This window comes from Centropristis striata, chromosome 16 (assembly GCF_030273125.1).
Source record: "Centropristis striata isolate RG_2023a ecotype Rhode Island chromosome 16, C.striata_1.0, whole genome shotgun sequence".
NCBI lineage: Eukaryota > Metazoa > Chordata > Actinopteri > Perciformes > Serranidae > Centropristis > Centropristis striata.
This window is the reverse complement of record NC_081532.1, coordinates 18,585,548-18,605,482: the sequence shown is the minus strand read 5'-3', so window position 1 is coordinate 18,605,482 and position 19,935 is coordinate 18,585,548. Positions and strand designations below refer to the sequence as shown.

Below are 19,935 nucleotides of genomic sequence, written 5' to 3'. Positions count from 1 at the left end.
CCGACATGACTATTGTGTTTATTTCTTGTCCTTGTCTCTCTGTAGGGAAATTATTCAGCCACGGGACATGATCACAATTCCAGCAGATGACAACAGCTTCCTGAACTTCTGTGGCCAGTTCTGTCTCTCTGTCTTCAGACACAAAAAGAAACAGCCGTCAGACAAGGTTCCTGATAAATGGGTTGACAAACGAATGGAGAAGAAACCTGAGAAGCCGCCTGAAAAACCAGTGGAGCGACTCCCAGAAAAACCTTTCTGCAGTGTCTGCAGAGTCTCGAATAGGGTGAGATATAGGGTTTGGACAGGTAAATGTGTTCAAACCAGATTGTTTTAAGCCAAACACTGGACTGGACAGCTATACCCAGAGGTTACAACTAGTAGTGGCGCTTGACTCAGAAAGTGTAGCGACTTGAGTCCAATTTGTGGCAGTAATGCACCTCTAAGCTGGTTTGCCAACTGCCAATTAATGAAAAAGAAGAGAGTAAGGCTCACCTTTTGTCCAAAATGTTTCCATATTTGTGCAGTTTTAGTTTTCTTTGAGACTTACTCTGTCGTTTCTTCCCTCATCACCTCAAACAACTGCATGAACCTTCTTGTAAACAAACACACATGCTCCATGCATATTGGATGTTGGTATAAAATCAGACCTGTTTAAGCCAGAACCGTAAAAAACAAACAAAATCTATCCAGCTCTAATAAGAGACACAAAAGGTTAGCTTTTAAAGTAAAGACAGATTTGCCTCATAAGCCAAGTAAACCATATTGGCCAGGTTTTCTGTGTCAGGTACAGTAATTCTCTTTCTTGTCATTGTGTCGACTATTCTCTCCACAGCAGATTGAGCATGAGGTCACCCATCAAGGTCGCCTGCACAGACTCTGTAGTAATGCTTGTTTTGTAACATGGCGCAAGATGCGTCAGTTAGCCATGAACTGCTGTGAAGGCTGCGGACTTTACTGTAACAGCAGCTCCGGCTCCTGTCAGACGCTCACAATTGACAGAACTCAGCTCAACTTCTGTGGCCCGACCTGTATTGGCACCTATAAACAGGTATGCGTTTGGTTAATTTATGACGAGGATGTTTCATTATTTTTGATGGCAGCTTTGCCTATTCTAGCCATTTTTACATGCTATGGGCTCCACTATTAACCTCTTCAATATATATTGTATTTTTGTACAGACCTGCAAAAAGACGGTTTCCTGTGCCTACTGTTACAAAATGGCAATAGTTTACGCCACCACCATGGAACGAGACCAAAGGGGCAAAATCCAGCTTTACTGTTCATCTGCTTGTGTCGAACAGAGTCGACCACCTCGACACATCCTCGCTGGTAAGACACGTTGAAATAATCTTCCTACCGGTTTATAAAACTCTACTAATAGCAAGCAACAGGCAGTACCTTAATTTATATCACTGCAGCCTGTGTCGGAACCAAAGACAGTGAAGGCTTTTTCACTTTTAATTTACCCATTTAAGATCCAATGCGACATATACATGTTTTGGATGATCTTGTTGTTGACACTTAACAGATTTAAATGCAAAGGGGTTTCCTGCAATACATGTGGAAGGTGAAAGGGGAATTAACAAGTGTAAAACAATAAACAGGCAGCATAGGGCAACATAGAGGCTATAATGTGCCTACAGACCCACTAGTCCACATCTGTAGTTACAGTTGGAGGTGCAATAACTATATCACGTTTGTTTTATTTTTTGTTGTTGTTTAGTGATGTTTTTTTTTTAAATGTGAGGGCACTCTAGGGCACAAAGGCAGTGATTTACAGTTGAAGCCAAGAGTAAGCTTTCGGATGGTTTTTATTTCATATTTCTACCTAAATACATTATTTAGGCTGCGTTGACATTCTTTGTAGTTTTTCAGTTTTTGGGAGGTGGTTTTGAATCAATGCTTAGGTTTTGGGCATGTTTTTCTAGTTGGACTTGGGTCTTAATGGGTTAATACACATGCTGAATACTTGTGAACTAGCATTTGGCTTTTTGTAATGTTGCCCTTTTTCCCCTTAGGTGCTGCATTCCCCTGCTGCCAGTGCAGAGTGTCAGCTGTTCCTCAGTATCATCTGGCCATGGTGGACGGCACCATTCGTAACTTCTGCTCCTATGACTGTGTTTCTATATACCGGGTAAAAACACCAGTAGCAGAAGATCTTTTTTTGTATGTAACAAAAGTATTTGATGTCGCGTCTGTTCGTCCAAGCTTAGATTTGACATTACTGTTTTTTGTCTTTACAGAAGTCTGGGAACACCTCGCAGCCCGACCTGACCAATGGAACCTCCGTTCAAAGGGACTCCTCCCTCAGAGAAGGCCCCAAACCAGGGCCCTCTGCTGGAGCCAGCTCAGTCCCTCCCATCCCTCAGGACTATCCCTCTTCAGTCCCCTACCCGGGCCACCATCCCAGTCATAGCTCAGTGCCCCCACTGGTGAATCCCTACACAGCCATGTCCTCCCCCTCTGTCCCAGCACAAGCCCAGGCCAAAGCACCTGCTGATCAGCCCCTGAAACCAGCAGAGGGTGAAGCCAGTGACCCTTCCAAGCTGACCTGCCATCAGTGCAGCAAACAGTTCAACATGAAGCCGCTGCTATTCAGTCACCAAGTAAGGAGCATAGCTTACATGGCGTATTGAATATTAAGTTAACTGGTTCTTATTTCTATCTTATTACTTAGATGGGGCAGATGCATGTATATGTATAGGGCTTTATATACTGTATGTGTGTAAATGTTTATATGTTTATGTACATCTGTTTAATGGTGCCTATGTGAGTATGAATATGTATATGCATCTAGCCTACGCTGTTGTAGTTTATGTTGTTTATTTTTTTCGGTTCGAAAAGAAGAATTAATAAAATGAAAAAAAAAAAGAACTTCATAGATGATAATACTAATGCCGATTGTTTCCTGCAGGGTCGTATTTCCATGTTCTGCAGTAAGACGTGCTGTGAGCAGTATAAAACCCACAAGAATATCCTGACGGTGTGCGAGTTCTGTCAACAAGAGAAGGTGCTCTTTGACACCATCAGCTACAATCAACAGGACCTAAACTTCTGCGGTGAAAGTGAGTTAACATAGCATTACAGTTGTCTACTTTATCCTCCGTATTATTTTCAGGTACTTCTGTGGCTCGAAAATAACTGTAGAATGCAGAACATCTGGTTAAAGGTAGTCAACTTGGTCCTGTCACATTCCTGACAATCTGTCCTAAATCATATTTTTTAACCTCATAGTTTTAGCATGCTTTCTGATTTAATGAACCTGTAGTCATCCACCATCTGACACGTGTCTCATTAAGCCCCCCTCCTGAAAATTCCCAGTTTGATTGGATAGTGTTGGGGTCTTCTGCATCTGCGCTTTTGGTGTCTCTGTACTATAATTGCAGCCTGCGCAGATTGCAGCTAGCTATATAGCACCAAGATCTGTTTCATGACTAAAAAAAACCCCAAATCTCACTTTTTAATAATATTGGACCTTATTAATAATCCAAGTAGCTTTAAATGCCAAATTAAATCACTGACATTGGACTTATGAGCTGAAATATATGCTTCTAATACTCTTTAATTAATATGCCACCTCACCCATCCTGTGTCCCAGGCTGTAAGCTGCTCTTCAAACATGACCTGACTGCTCGTAACAAGGATCATCCCTGGCGTCCCTGCACCTACTGCTCCGGCATCGGCCAGAAGATGCTGCACAGCCACTACGGAGGCAGAATGGAGGAGTTCTGTAGACCCCACTGCATGTCCCAGTACACAGTGCTCTACTATGGGGTAAGGAGCCACATGTCCCACTGCACTTGTGGATGACATTGAAAAAAAAAAAGACTAGTGTTATGCTCTTTCTTATTTATATTTCTAATCTTTCTCCGTCTCCTCCTCTCACGTCCAGATGGGTCGATGTGACAGTTGTAGGAAACAGGGTTATATGACTGAGAAGCTGCAGTGTTTGGGATCAGTCCGTAATTTCTGCAACCTGCCCTGCCTGCTGCAGTACTGCCACATGCATTTTGAAACGAGCCAACACACCAGCAGCAATGGTACTGGGATGGCCCCGCAAACACCATATGGTAACTTGTCACTTATCACTTTTATACGTATGATGTCGAGCAGCAGTCTGCATGCCAATAGGCTCGTGTTAGTTGAAAAAACACACATTATATGAAACTTTTTTCACAAGTTCCAGTTAACATGAAAGAAAATGTCACCTGTTGTCACAGCATGCAGGAGTACATTTAGCCGACAGCTTTAGTTACTTTTCAGGGCAAGATTTAACATTAAAACACATAAAAGTAAAATAAAAAAAAAGTAAACCTCAACTGCAGTATATTAAGTAGTTAAAATGAGCCCTATCTTGAGATAATTAAAACGCTGGTTACATAAATACATCAGTGATAATACGATACTGAAGATTTATTCATTGGTCTGTATTTTTGCGATACTGTTGGTACAGTTAATGTGTTTAAATGCTGCACAGAGCCGTGTACTGTAGCTTTGTTTCAGGTCAGCATAAGCGGTGTGTGCCTTTTTGTTTTGCCAAATTCAACTGTAGATATAACCACCACCATCAAGCTATACCATGTCATTCAGGTTTTAAATTGGACCCAATTCGAAGAATGTTTAATGACCAAAACTGTTGTAACTTCAATATATTATCTCTTCTTCCAGCTCCAACCCAACCCCACCATTCCTCAAAGATGAATCCTGTCATAGCTGATGTCGTGTCACTGGCCAATGGCTCTGCCACTCAGCCCAGCGTGTCAGCAGATACTGCTCTTACTGGTTAGTTTGATCAGTGATAAATCATATCAGTTAATTGTTTGTTAAAAATAATTGTGATATGTATATCTCACTGTATATATTACTGTATCTATTTTTATCCCTCTATTGTAGGAGCACTTCCGACCTCTAATGTTGACGGCAAGAACCTTGACCACGTATGTACTCTGTGTGTTAGTGTGTGTGTGTGTGTGTGTGTGTGTGTGTGTGTCTGGTACCCAAAAATTATTTTCTAGATATAATTTTGAGATCTAAAAAGAAGCCAGTCCACTGCAGCATATTTATGATTAAGAACTAGATCAGAGCTTCTTTGCCTTATATTCAATGTCTGTTTCCAGGCCAGTACTCAGACGGACGCCATGCGAGTGCCTGTGTCCCGTCGACGTCAAATGAAGAACAAGTCGGTTCTGTGTCGGCCCTTCACTATGGACCAAGAGAGCATGTGCCAGTTGCCCTCACCCTCCAGTGAACCAGCAGGTAAATGCACACAAAAAAACACTCAAACAAGTTTGGGTAGTTTAGATTTTTTCCACAACACACAGAACATCTGCACAGCAGGATTTAGACACTCACGTTTTATCTGGACTGTGTGACATCCAGCAGCTTCCTGACAGTATAATGACTGTCCGAATACCAAATAGACATGAAGTCTACTGACTCACAAAGACATTTCAAACATAAAGTACTTTTAATCTGTCTTGATTAAGATACTTTTATACAGTTTTCTATTTTTTACACCACAACTGTTTCATTTTATCGGTTATCTCTGCACACACTCTGATGGTGCTGAATCTTCAAAATCTTGTGTTTTATATATTAAACCAAACAGCTAATGGTAGTGGAGGGTTTGGTTTCCCCTATGAGACACATATTTCCCTGTGACACAAATCAGATAAACCTGATTTCAGATTAGAATTAAGAATTTATTTATTTTTTTAAATAGTAAAACATCTTTTAATTTTATGCTTTATGGAGCTTGGTATTGAGCTTTCTAGTGCTTTGTTATTCTCACAGTCCACACAAGAAAGACTGTAATATACTGGGCTAATATTAATCTTCTTTTAGTTTATTTTTCAACCTGTACCCTATTTTCCCATATTTTTCTGCCACTCAATACTTGACTGTTTTTGCAAATAGGGCTCAAATGTGATCACTTGGTGCAATCGTGCACTGTACGACCACTAAAAGTGCTTGGTTTTGTCACTAACGGGTTCAAATTGTATCTGACAACAGTACGAGAGGACCCTACAGAGGAATAATTTTCTTTACTTTTTTTTCTTGATCCAGTTTGTTGTTGTGTCTAACCAAGTCTTGTTAATGTCCCGTTAGTTGACTTTAGGGCTAGTATTGTGTTGAATTCTGTTTATCTGCTTAATAGTATTTTGTTCCTGTTAAAATAACTTTTCTTGGAGAGCCCCCCTCCATGGTTAGAGTTCGGGATAAGGTTCAGTTTAGATTTAGTGAGGGAAATGCATATCGACAGGGAAACGGTCTTCAACACAACATCGGAAGACGACAGCACTTGAGTTTGAGAGAGGAGTGATGAGGAGAGCTTAGCCTAATGGCATCTGAAAGATTGTCGAAATCAGCTGATTATTCAGTCATGGCATTGACAATGTGTAAGAGATTTCAGACTTCTCCTCGAGCTAGACTTGGCTAGACATGATAACAAACAGATGAGATCAAGCCAAAGGTTTTTAAAAAAAACATTTTTTAATTTCTCTGTTGGGCATTTTAAGTGGACATACATTGATGGCGCACAGTTGTTTTCCCCATTAGTTACTGCTAGACACAAAACCATGGAAAAAATAGGATGCAGGTTGAAAAATTGTCAATCAAAGTATAGAATATCTGACTTCTCTGCCAAGACAAAGATAATATTCTGCAGGGAATACTTACATTCCAAGGGAGAAAAATGGTTAAGATATAAAAAATGGTCAATATTAATGGAGCACCATTTTGTTGCAAAGTTGAGTTTTTTTCTGCCGTGTCAATTCAGAATAATTGGTATACATCAGTCAATGCTTTTACCCACAGCAAACCTTAATATTATTAAAGTAATATCTAGTTGTAGAAGCACTGGGAGAAGTAGCTGTTCTCCTTCAGGACATGGCTGGTGTGCCTTTAGTAGGCTGTTTGTCACAACCCTACACACCTTCTAATTCATTCTCATTCATTTTTTTGGTTCATTCAATTATTCGTTGTTCACAACTAGCTGTTTCAATAATTGCACCAGCTCTGCTAGATAGCTCCTCGCAACCTGACCAGCCATCTGCGGACGCATCCACATCTCCAGCGCCGTCGCCGAAACCTCAGGGAGAAACTCAGCTGTGTAACGGCGTGCCGGCACGCCTAACCGGACGCCATTTCCTGGCTAAAAGGGAGACGGACTCGGACTGCAAGGTCTGCTCGCACTACAAGAGGAAAAGGGTGGAGGAAGAAGAACCGGAGGAGGAGGGGGCGGAGAAGAAGAAGCAGAAGACGGCGCAGGAGCATGAAAAGAAAACCGAAGACGCATTAGAGGAGGCGGATGATGTGAACTCGCATGATAAGAAGGATGAGGAGAGAGAAGAGGGGGGGCACTCAGAAACCAAGCATTGTGAGCAGAAGATTGAGACATTGAGGAGGCAGACGTCGTATTACTGTAAGACGTGTTCGGCAGAGCCTAGCCTCTGTCCTGTGCCCTGTTTTGAACTCTACCACACCAGACTGATCTACAAAACAGCTCCTGAACTGGAAACACAAGGTGAGCCTTCTGAATAACACAACAAATGTACTCAGTTACACTTTACATATACACTGACACAATTAAAGATATAGTTTGGTTTTTCTTTAATTGGCTATATGAAATACTTATCCAAAATCAGTATATTGTCTACAGTAGAGCAGGCAGAAGTCATGGCATGGATGTAAAGCTATGTACTGCTGTGGACAGCTAAACTCATTTTAGCCTCCAAAAAAAACCCAGTATCTGTTTTAGTTTATGCAATAATTGGAATATTTTCACTGCTTCACCAGACTCCTTTGAAATAAACAGTGGTTTTAATTGGCTGAACATGAGAGTTGCTAGTGTAAATATATCATAAAATTAAACAGATTCAACAAAAATATTTTTCATTTGGCTAAAATGAACTGTGCTGCTGTCAAAAAAAATCAATACTAAAAATTAGTATCATTAGGCCAGTGGCTAATAAAAAAACGACTAATGTTAATGTGGGAGCTAGGCAGCAAACGTTCTGCCCATCAGTCACGTTAATAGACAGAGTGTTCATTTCACAGGATAACACAATTATTTTTGTATCAAAAGTGCTATTTTTGCACATATATTTATTTTTTGTCATACCTAAGTTATGTTGCGGCTTTTTTTTGCACTACATTATCATTAATGTTATTGTTTATGCCTCTTGAAGTGTTTAATTTAATTTTGTGTTATTAAAGAATCGTATATTGAGTATTTTCCTGGGTATCCGTATCAAGTTTGAAATTCTAGCATTGTGACAACCCTAGCCCCCGTCCATGGCAGTACTTAGCTTAGCTTCCATGTTGGTGTTTCTTCTGGCATTTCTCCAAACTAGGCCCATCTATGACTATGGATAAATACCACACTTCAAAACATCCAAAATATCCCTTTAATTAGTTATTATTTACCACAGCTGCATCCACTATTCAACGATTTCTATCTTATGTTTGTCTACAGTTTGTTTTTAATAGCATTTACATATTGCAGTCGTAACAACAACAATGCACTGACATGATTGCTGACATTTATGTGCTGTTTCCAAGTCAATTCAACTGACTTCTTAAGAGGGTCGAGTGTGTCACCCGAGTTTTTCTCTCCACAGCCTCCTGACCTGCTGACACAAGGGCCGTCTTCTACCCCGACCCCCGGGCAAAGACTAAACAACTACAGGGTTAACAGGATATGTTCTCACCAACACTACTTTAGTGACCTTAACTTTCCTTTTTTGTGGTTGTCTGTTTTAAGTTTAACCCAAAACCTTACTGACAAGAAAGACTTTACAGTAGTTACATGAATGTGTATTTGCAAACTGGTAGTGCAGTGAAATTACCGGTATGCACTTAAACATGGCAGTATTTATGCAGATTCTTGTGTGTGTGTATCCTCTTCTCATATTTATTTTGTGTGAGGGTATTGTAGGGGGTGTGTAACTGATGGAGTTACTGTCTACACAAGGTCGAGATACTTCCTTAAGTGCTTCACTGACCTGCAACACGGTACTGTAACATGCTAGAATAAAATGTTTTTACCTCAATACATGAAACTGTCATTAAAGCTCATCCTCATCATGATACAATTGTCATTGTGTCTTAAAACATATGAATTTCTTGATTTTTGTATGTTTTATGAATGGACTGTGCTGCCACTTTATTTCTGGTGCGTTCTCACACACACATACACACACAGTTATTTTTACCACCACCAGAGGCTGAAAAGTCGTTCACTGTGTCACTAGCAGTAATGACACCCAGTATGTAACCTGGTTTATTATGGTCACTTGTGCCTACCTGCTTGTCCAGATGCAGTCAATGGAAAAAAACAACCTATGTTACTGTTTACTCTCTCTGTACAGGTGTCTTATGAACCACATTGTTTAGGCTAAACCATTATATTATATGTTTTTTAGCTTGTATGCCAGGACAAGCCCATTTAAACTACATCTGAAAATGTGCTAAATAACAAGGAAACGCAGGTTCATGGAGCTGGATTCAGGCAACTGTGCTGCTTAATGTGCGTCTGCTTTAAATGAAAAACTTGAGTATTGAATTAGTATTAAATAAGTCTTGATGTATTTTCATTTCTTGTTAAAAAATAAAAATAAAGTAGTGATTTCTTTTTACAGGATTTCCCCGGCCCGGTGTCCAGTAGTGCACCATGCTAGATTACATTATTTCTTTCAAGATTTGTCATAATCCACCTGGTTATTTAAGATTTTAAAGGAGATGTCAGAGGAAATTTCAGTAGAAGCGAAGTATTTTCCCTCAGACAGAATGATGTTAGCTGAAGGTTCATTTAGTTTCACTTTCACTGCCATATTAATGAAAGGAAGACAAAAAGATAATTCTCGACATAACTTAAGATGCACCTACATGGGTTTAAAATCTGCCAACACTTGAATTTTTTAAGTGTCTCAGTGGACAAAAAATGAATTCCAGTGTTCAGTTATCCTTTTGTACTGTTACGGTTCATTTCAATGTTTATTTTGAATGTGTGATGTAAAGTTAAATTCCTTACTGTACCTCATTACTGATGCAGTCGTGTGAACCGACTAGTTCATCCGTCAGCTCAGTCTCCACTGATGTTTGACTCCAGCTCTGTGTTACATGTCTCATAAATGGTTTACTTCTTTTACTTCCTACTGTATGTTTTTGTAACTTCACTTTAACTGCATGTTTTAATATTTTCCTTATTTTTATGATATAACACTGGTATGGGTCAGATTGTGGAATCATGTTGCATTACTGCTTTTTGTTTGTTTTCAGAAGAATATTGTTAACATCTAAAAAAGACAGTTAAATGCAAATAAAGCGTCAATAAATTTAATTTGTGACTAAAATTGTGTTTGTGTGTGTGTTTTTACTCTTTTTTTTTTTTTTTTCCTGCACAAAAGCACAAGTGTGAAGCTCTGGCTAAAACAAACTATTAAGTAGCTTTTATTAAGTAACCCTCAGCTTTAAAATTACTTGTTTGTGTGTCACAAAAGGCTGCAATCATTTAAGTTGTTTACTATAGCAAAATGCAAAGCGGCCTCCATAATAATCAGCCTGTCAAGACGTGAACATGACTAAAAGTAGGTAAAACTTATTTAGCGTAATGACTCACTTATAGAAAACAGTTTGTAGTTGTCCCACACACAAAAACAAGTAAATACACTTGTGCAACGGTTAAATACTGTTCTATTCAATAATGAAGGTATACGACAGAAATACCTCAAATGAGTGCATTTTTGCAAGCTAGACAGCAATGCACCCATCTGATAAAATAGATGTGTTATTATGATCTATTGATACATACGTGAAAGTAAGAATGAAACCAATGCATGAATACTTAAATAATTACAGAATGTGTGGGGAAACTTATTCCATAAGTGTCTTAAATAAGACACTTTATCAGGGCTGATGATGGTCAAATGATGGTATTTTTGAGAGATGTAAAGCTCTGCTGGTATATGTAGGACTGTCAACAGATCTTTATTATATAATAGAGGATTTACTTTTCAACTCAAAACTTGTGTTTCCCAAACAAAAGATGGAAACTTAAACTGTTACTGATACTGATACTGATTCAGGTTTTAGTGGAGAGTATTTACCTTTTTAACAAATAATGTGCTGCAGCTGTTTGATGAAGTAGTCTCTAGATTATCATCAACATGTAACATTATAGCCACACTACTTATTTGTCATGAGACACTGGTGAAGAGCTGAAGGGTTTTAATGTTTTGTTAATTTTCAGTATTACATATCTACATTACCACACATGAGCCAGAGGTTATCAGTATTCTCAACCATGGTTTATATTTATTATATGTTACATATTTTTATGTGTACCAGAATGACTTGCACATCATGGTGGCGATGATTCATTTTCAACATTTGTTTTGTTTGGACTTTTTAGCAGCTTGAAAGAAAATACACACATATTTTGTCTATCTGACAATTATTGAGTAATTAATAAAAAAAAAAGTTGCTAGCTGTTATTTCTGTTATCTAGATAAATGCAGATGTGACTTCATATAATAGTATATGTTTCTATATAGGCAGTATACTTAATGTACTGAGATGTCACTAAGTTATTTTCCTCCTCTTTTTTATTTTTATTTTTGTCAGACAGTAGGGTGTTTATGTGTCGAATCCATACTTTTTTTTTCGCCTTTTCAAATTATTTTTTTCCTGTCTTTCTTTCTCTTACTATCTCCTCTTCTTTATCTCTCCTCCAGCTGTGTCTGTCCTCTCAGTTAGCTCCTCTGCAGGAGAGGAGAAAGTGAAGGTGGTGTTGGTCCCAGTCCCGGTCCCGGTCTTCATTCCAGTGCCTATGAATATGTACTCCCAGCACACACCGGTCCCAATGGCTATGCCCGTGCCTGTATGTCCCAATATATAAGTACTATGAATTCAGAATGATTAATGTATTTTGTATTGACTACTTGCCACCACAAATGTTTTTCTTGTTTTCTCCAGGTTCCAGTACCCATCATAGTACCACCACAGAGCAAAGACATGAAGGATGCAGCAGTCCAGTCAGAGCCCTTTGCTGTGAATGAAGAAAAACAGAAAGATGAGCCTGTTAACAGTGCAGGTGAGAGTTGTTTATGTCCATTTTTATGCATTTAATGCTACCTATACATCAGAAGACTTTGAAAAGATTTGGAAAAGACTCCCGGAAAACTATAGGCTCACACCTGCTCACATCTAAGTGTTTAGAGTTTTTAGTCTCAGACTGAGATTTTAAACCAGACTGTTAATCTTGCAGGGTCACTATTTAAAATAATACAACTAGATTCTTTTATCATTTTTTTCCTACCATGCAATTTTTTCCCATCATGTTCTTAGTAAAAACTTACAAAATGGAGGAGAAGCAGCTTTTGGCTACAGCTGCTCTAGTGTGTGCAGTGGTTTGTGTTGAGAAAAAACAAAAACAGAAAGAAGAGGAGAAGACGCCACAAAATGCCCCTCACAAAGTTGTTTCTGTTTTTCTGACATGAAAAGTTGACTATTTTACAGTAAAAATAAATATAAAGGAAAGGAACATTTAGAAATGAATTCATGATATACACGTATGTCCTATTTAATTATCATTTGTTTAATTGAATAATGATATTAATCAGCTCTATCAACTTTCATTTAGTTAATCTTACATTAATCATTGATTATTTATTACTTATTTATGTATACATTTATTTATACATTTTAACTGGGTCTCCTTACTGTTCTCTTTACTAAGAAACAGCGCCCCAAAGATCCCGCATGTGGCCGTATATATCTTCATCACTATATTATTTATTTAGGACTGAGCTCACTAGAATTATAGTGATGTTACTTTTTCCTGTCGAAGTGGTTTTACTCCTGGTCTGGAACCGGGGACCTTTCCTGTGCTCATCGAGCGTGTGTGCGACTTGAACATGTTTGATATGATCGCTAACCCAAGACTAGGAAAAGACTGATATGAATGAGTGCAGTTTACTGCCTAAAAACGTAACGATCAAGATAACAGGAGCGCGCTGTGACTCCAGTAAAACTCCTAGATTTACTAAAGACTTTCAGTTTTTAGTCTGGGACTGTAAAAATCTTTTGGTATAAGCCCATCATAAGTCATATAAAGCTTCAGATGTGTTCGCTAAATCAATCAATCCAAGTAGTGAATTATCAAGTGTATTTACCCTGTGTGTCTGCTACAGACCAGAGCAGTTCTTATGGTGGCTACATGAAGCCAGAGGAGGTCACTCCCACAATCCTTGAAGATGAGGAGACTCAAAAAGCAGCACAGGTCGACCTCCCACTTCCTGTGAGTTCAGAGAGCACAGAACCAGCTGATCCCAAACTGGATCTGGAGCGAGAGGAGAGCACAACGACCTGCGACCCTCCTACCACCAGTGAGGAGCTTCAGCCTCCGTCCTCTCCAGTGATGGACCTGGAGATGGACATCCCGTCTGGTGAGACTTCATATAACTTGAGATGAATCTGTTGAAAAAAACTGGAAAAAATACTGGTCTTTTGTGTGTGTTTTTGCAGAAACATTGAAACAGAAGTCACCTGCTCCACAGCGAGGAGTGAAGAGACCCAGGGAAGTTTTCTCTAGCCGAAAACGGGTATATGACTACTCTGATGCATTCATCAGCTTCTGTATTAAAACACTTTATTATTTGTAGGCAGTTTTTTGCACGTAGACACTCCTTGAATATTATGGAATTCTTGAATAATAATAACAATCATTTTATTAATACAGGTGCATCTCAATAAATTAGAATATGATGGAAAAGTCAACCAACCAAGTATTGAATCATTTAGATGGACATACTTTTCAGGGGGCAACATTTCCATATTAAACATACTTTTTAAAATTGGTCTTTTGTAATATTAATTTTTTTGAGACACTGAATTTTAGGTCTTAATTAAATAAAATAAATTAAGACATGAAATGTTTCATTCTATGCTTAATGGATCTATAGAATGTGTTATTTCAATTTTTAAATTGAATTACTGACATAAATACACTTTTCAATTATATTATTAATTATTGAGATGCACCTGTATAGCACTTTTAAAGCTAGAGGCATAAAGTGTTTCCCATAGACAACATAACATCAAAAACAATAAGAATATATAAAACAAAGAGAGCAAGTTAAAAGCACACAAGTTGCTCCAGATGCAGAAAGATCCAAAGAGCCAGTACAGCAAACAAACAATCACCCTTTGTCCCTATTCTGGACACTGGAATGTTTCTTGTGTTAATATAGAACCCAAAACTTTTAAAATATGCCCACATTTCTGCTTAAACACTCTCTCAATTGTGTCAACAATGCAATGGTAAATGGTAAATGGTAAATGGACCTCTACTTATATAGTGCTTTTCTAGTCGCTTTGCCACCACTCAAAGCGCTTTACACTACAGACTGCGCTCATTCACCCGTTCACACACACATTCATACTGGTGGCAGAGGCTACCCTAAACGGTCCCACCTGCCACCATTGGGAATTCATTCTCACACCAATGAACGCAGCATCATGAGCAATTTGGGGTTCAGTATCTTGCTCAAGGATACTTTGACATGTAAGCTGCCATGGTCAGGGATTGAACCAACAACCCTCCGATCCGTGGGCAACCCGCTCTACCAACTGAGCCACAGCCGCCCCAAAGCCGCAATGAATCACTAACCTGTTTTCATTGCATTTCCATCCATTCAGAGTCGAAGGCGAGTTGCTCAGTTGAACCGCAGTGCAGCAGCGACTCCAGTGGTCCCCAAACTGAACCACCTGTACGGGGTTAAAGCCTGGAAGAGCTGGGTCCAACTACGCAAACAATCGAGAGAAGGTGAGCCTCTGTTCTCTTTATATTCCAATATTATGTTTGAATATCTCTTCCTCTGAGCCATTGACTGGTCCTGTTGTAACTTGTTTTTCTTTCTTTACTTGTTGTGTTTTGTGCTCTCTTCCTCTGTAGTCAATCCAGTGGATATTAAAGAAGACGTCCTTCAGTGTGACTCTGCTGAGCTGAGCTTTGGTCTGTCTTGCTTCATCAGAGAAGTGAGACGGCCCAGTGGAGAGACCTACAGCCCAGACAGCATCTTCTACCTCTGTCTGGGCATACAGCAGGTACACACAAAACACACACAGATATATTTTTTATATATATTGTGTCCATAGTTCTCATCTTAATTCTTATTGATTCCTGCTTTTCTGTCTCCCTCTCTTTCAACAGTATCTGTTCATGAAGGGCCGCATAGAGAACATCTTTACTGACGAGCTGTACAGTCAGTTTGCTACCAGGATCAGTGGGATGCTGCGAGTCTGGAAACCCAAACTACAACCTACTTCAGGTACATCTCAAAAAATTAGAATATCGTGAAATAGTTCAATATTGTTTGTCAATTATTTCAGAAAGTGAACCTCGTATATTATATAGATTCATTACACATAGAGTGAAATATTTCAAGCCTGTATTTCTTGTAGTTTGGATGATTGTGGTTTAAAGATAATGAAAACACAAAACTCAGTGTCTCAGAAAATTAGAATATTACATAAGATCAATAAAAAAGAGGATATTTTAAACACAAATGTCATGTCTCTGAGAAGTATGTTCATTTCTATACACTCAATACTTGGTTGGGGCTCCTTTTTCATGAAATACTGCATTAATACTTGGTGGCATGGAGGTGATCAGCCTACAGCACCATGTTGCTTTTATAGCAGCCTTCAGCTCATCTGGTGTCTCTCACCTTCCTCTTGACAACAGCCCATAGACTCCCATGGGGTTCAGGTCAGCCCAGTTTGCTGGCCAGTCCAGCCCAGTAACACCATGGTCATTGAAGCAGCTTTTGGTACCTTTGCCAGTTTGGGCAGGTGCCAAGTCCTGCTGGAAAATGAAATCAGCATCTCCAAAGAGCTTGTGGAAGCATGAAGTGCTCTAAAATGTCCTGGTAGATGGCTGCTATGTTGACTGTGGACTTCAGAAAACACAGTGGACCAACACCAGCAGAGGACATGGCTCCAAATCACCACTGACTGTGGACTCCAATATTGAACTTCTTCACAATATTCTAATCTTCTGAGTTTGGGTTTTCATTATCTCTAAGTCAGAATCATCAAAATGACAAGAAAAACAGGCTTGAAATATTTTTGCTCTATGTGTAATGAATCTATATAATATGAGTTTCACTTTCTGAAATGATTGACAAAAAATATTGAACTTTTTCATGATATTCAAATTTTTTTAAATGTACCTGAAGTATGATCACAGATATAAAGTACTCACTTTCTGAAGAGCACTGAACTTTCAATTGTGTATGTGTAGAGCTAACAGCTCTCTCCTCCTCCAGATGCGAGTGTTTCCTCTCGTGTTTTGGAGTCCTACCTGTGGGAGTGTAAGCAGCTGGGCGCCTACTCCCCCATAGTGTTGCTCAACACGCTGCTCTTCTTCTGCACCAAAAACTTCCGCTTCACCACACTGGCGCAGCACCAAAGCCTGTCCTTTACCAACTTCACTCGACAGTCCAAACCCTGCAACCGAGCCGGCAAAGTCCACTACCTCCGATACCAGAGAAGCAGCACTGCCGCGCCCTACACAGGTGGGGGCTGTTAAATAATACATGTATGAATTTTTATGTCTATTAATGACGCTGTACCTTTAAACAGTGGCTTCAATGGTTGAAAACTGACCATATTTACTTTAAAAAATCAGGTATGCATAACTTTTGCATTTTTAAGTCTGTATTTTTTGAGTTTGTGTATTTTTTAAGTTTATATATTTTCTTAAGTCTGTAAACCGAATGTCCTTCCATGGATCAATAAAGTACTTCTGATTCTGATTTACATCCATCACTATTCGTATCAGTCCTGAATGATTTTATATAGCTTCACCGTTATTATAGAGATCAAAGCCACATTTATAAATTGTTGGAAATAGTGAATAACTGAGTTATGGCTTCTTTTTTTTTTAGAGCGATTCAGAAAAAGGCAGGGAGAGGAGGAGGGAGACCTGGAGATGCTTGAAAATGTCGCCAACCCTCTACACTGTCCTGTCAGACTCTACGAGTTCTACCTCTCTAGATGGTGAGACATACACACATCTTTAGGCACATACTTTACTAATAAAATTGAAGAAAAGTTTAATCTTTTCTGTGCTCTTGCTCTCTTACAGCCCAGAGTCAGTGAAGAAGAGAACTGACGTGTTTTTCCTGCAGCCTGAACAGAATGTGCACACTCACAGGTCAGTCAAGATTAAAGAAACCTGGTGAGGAATATGATAAATGTTAATGCAGCCAACAGATGTAAAATGGGAACATTATGCCACTGTGAAACTAGTCCACGGTTGCATGACTTCAACGTCACTAACGTTATGCTTCAGACATCAAATGCATCAAGTCTTAAGTAAATAGAGATATGTAGAAATATAAATAAAATACAAATATAAAAATACATGTGAAGTAAAGATGAGGGTAGAAACATGTAACAACAGTGTAGGTGGCAAAGTGAATTATTGCACGTAATTTCTATAGAAAGTCCGTATTACAGATGTATTATTATTTACAGGTACATCTCAATAAATTAGAATATGATCGAAAAGTCCATTTCTGGTAGTTCAAGTCAAACAGCTCCAACCAAGTATTGAGTGCATATAGATGGACATACTTTTCAGAGGCCAACATTTCCATATTAAACATACTTTTTAAAATTGGTAAAAAAAATGTAATAGCATTACTGACATGTTTGAGATTCACCCTGTCTGCCATGAGTGCCTTTCCAATTTGTCTCTTTGTTAATACTATAATTTATACTGTAATACTTTATTTCTGACCTCAACAGCTCCCACTGGTACACCTCTCAACAGTTAGAGGCCACCACTCTACAGAGCATGCTCGCACGCATCTTGGCAGTCAAAGAGATTCACCAGGAGCACACAGCAGCCAAACAGCAGTCCTCCGCCAGCGCTGGTGCTGACAGTTTACAGTGACTCTGCTTATCCACGCCCTGCTTTTGAGCTTTGAGCTGGTGAGACGGGGACACAGAACATAGACAATGACAGGGCACTTTGTCACAAAGAGAGTGTGGGATCATTGTATTTAGTTACCTCAGTGGCCATCCCCTCCCCACATACATGCACAGTGAGTTTACAAACATCCACTACTCTTAAGGTATGAAAAAGGGAGTGTTGGAGAGTACATTTTTCTCAGATCGGTTCTTTAAGGGGTGTAAATGCGCGGTTTTATCATTGTTGACCCTCCTTGCAGCAACAAAGTTTTATTAATGTTTTATTGTCATCTACTTATCTGATATTATGTTATTGCCCTTTATATTCTCCATACTGTGTGGCCTTATTTCCCTTCTAACAGCTTTCCCTTTTTCCCTCCTGAGCTTCACTTATTCCCTCTGGAGGTAAAGTGGAAGAGTAGCTCATTACCCACATCCATGTTATTGCAGTTCACATGATCTACTTCATCCTAAACTATGAAGCTCAGCTTGATTTACAGACCACATTGATTGCTTTGAAAATATTTAGAAATACATTACTACAATTACAACATGGCCCCTACTCCCTATATGCTTTCCCTCTATGTATCTACGTACATACTTATTCTATATGTGCCAATAGCTTTTCTGCTTTCTTTGTTTTTCTCTTCCACTTGTCTTGGAAAAATGGAATTGGGAGAATTTGGATGAGCAGCATCCCCAGCATTCCTTTTCCTTACCCCAACCCTTGAGGTTTCCTGTATTATAATTAATGATGTGTATGGTTTATGGTATAGTCTTATCTTTGTAGGCCACACATTTAATCAAAAACAAGTATTATTACAATGTGCCTAAGATATTTACCACTGTGTTAACGGTGGTGCTTTAGTTTCTATTCATACTTGCATACATTCAAAACCGAGAGTCTGTTGCAGATAACACCTTTTATTTCTAATTAAGATTAAGATTCAGATTCCCTTTTTAGTCCCACAGTGGGGAAATAAAAACTTTGCACTTAACCCATCCTTTTTTTACGGACCAGTGAACACACCATGTGTAGGAGCAGTAGGCAGCGCATTTCTGGGTGCCCGCTAATGGATTCTTTGTTATGCTAAATTGGCATATGGATAATCCTAGAGACGCAAAACATAGAAAAATATGTAAAACATGTTTTTTTCTGCAGGGTTGCTGCTCAACCACATCACCCTGCTTCTCAGAAAGATGGTTAAACATATCGAAACACGTCTTGACATATATATATATATATATATATATATATATATATAGAGAGAGAGAGAGAGAGAGAGAGAGAGAGAGTTGTGATTAAAATAATACCTTTTTTTCTTTTATTCTGTGGTGACTCAACTACCCACAATGCTTTGTGGTAGCACCATGTGTTTTACTATGTTCATTGGTACTTGGGTCTATTTTGTTTTTCCAGCTCTTATTATGTTTAGACATTAAGGCCAATGTGCCTTTAATTATGCCTCATGTTCATTTAAAATATATGTTATAGTGTAAATGAGTTATATGACAAAATCAAACCAGCCCCAAATCATCTTCTCAGCACTTAGCACTATGCTAACATTAAAGCACTCGCCGTGTTGACTGATGGTAATCCATTAGTATTACCCAAATACAGACTTTTGTAAATGGTTTGGATTTATTTTAAACAACATAACTGTAACACACTGTTGGTGCAAATGGAATATTAGTGTGAATATCATCACTGCTCAAGCTCCCAGTGGAAGAACCGGTCCAGAGACATTCAGATGATTTATTGTCATTCACAAAATGCTGTATTTCCATTGAGTATTAGAAATGCATCTTATTCCGTTTTTTTTTTTTTTTTCTTTCCTTGATTGCAAGGCGAAGCATTTTTAACGAAAGCATGATTGAAATGAAATGTGATGTTGAGAGTGTAACTGGAGTTTGTGTAGTTTTGGAACATCGATTCATAAAATGTGTAAAGTT

At 38.8% G+C, this 19,935-nt stretch overlaps 1 protein-coding gene across 3 annotated transcripts in view; it reads left to right on the top strand.

Annotated features, from left to right (window-relative positions):
* The window catches only part of si:ch211-266o15.1 (zinc finger MYM-type protein 4), a 26,174-nt gene extending 6,239 nt beyond the window's left edge, over positions 1-19,935 (top strand). For 2 of the 3 annotated variants that reach the window (XM_059353945.1, XM_059353947.1), the window contains exons 8-29: positions 46-283; positions 833-1,048; positions 1,179-1,329; positions 2,019-2,134; positions 2,244-2,606; positions 2,915-3,065; positions 3,599-3,774; positions 3,893-4,070; positions 4,669-4,782; positions 4,894-4,937; positions 5,118-5,256; positions 11,736-11,881; positions 11,977-12,094; positions 13,194-13,448; positions 13,528-13,604; positions 14,701-14,827; positions 14,957-15,108; positions 15,215-15,332; positions 16,332-16,580; positions 16,953-17,064; positions 17,153-17,221; positions 17,818-19,935. In XM_059353945.1, coding sequence (XP_059209928.1) covers positions 46-283; positions 833-1,048; positions 1,179-1,329; positions 2,019-2,134; positions 2,244-2,606; positions 2,915-3,065; positions 3,599-3,774; positions 3,893-4,070; positions 4,669-4,782; positions 4,894-4,937; positions 5,118-5,256; positions 11,736-11,881; positions 11,977-12,094; positions 13,194-13,448; positions 13,528-13,604; positions 14,701-14,827; positions 14,957-15,108; positions 15,215-15,332; positions 16,332-16,580; positions 16,953-17,064; positions 17,153-17,221; positions 17,818-17,965 — 3,457 coding nt within the window. In that variant the 3' untranslated portion in view covers positions 17,966-19,935. The remainder of the gene's footprint in view (positions 1-45; positions 284-832; positions 1,049-1,178; positions 1,330-2,018; positions 2,135-2,243; positions 2,607-2,914; positions 3,066-3,598; positions 3,775-3,892; positions 4,071-4,668; positions 4,783-4,893; positions 4,938-5,117; positions 5,257-11,735; positions 11,882-11,976; positions 12,095-13,193; positions 13,449-13,527; positions 13,605-14,700; positions 14,828-14,956; positions 15,109-15,214; positions 15,333-16,331; positions 16,581-16,952; positions 17,065-17,152; positions 17,222-17,817) is intronic. The other variant, XM_059353946.1, reaches the window with a different exon arrangement.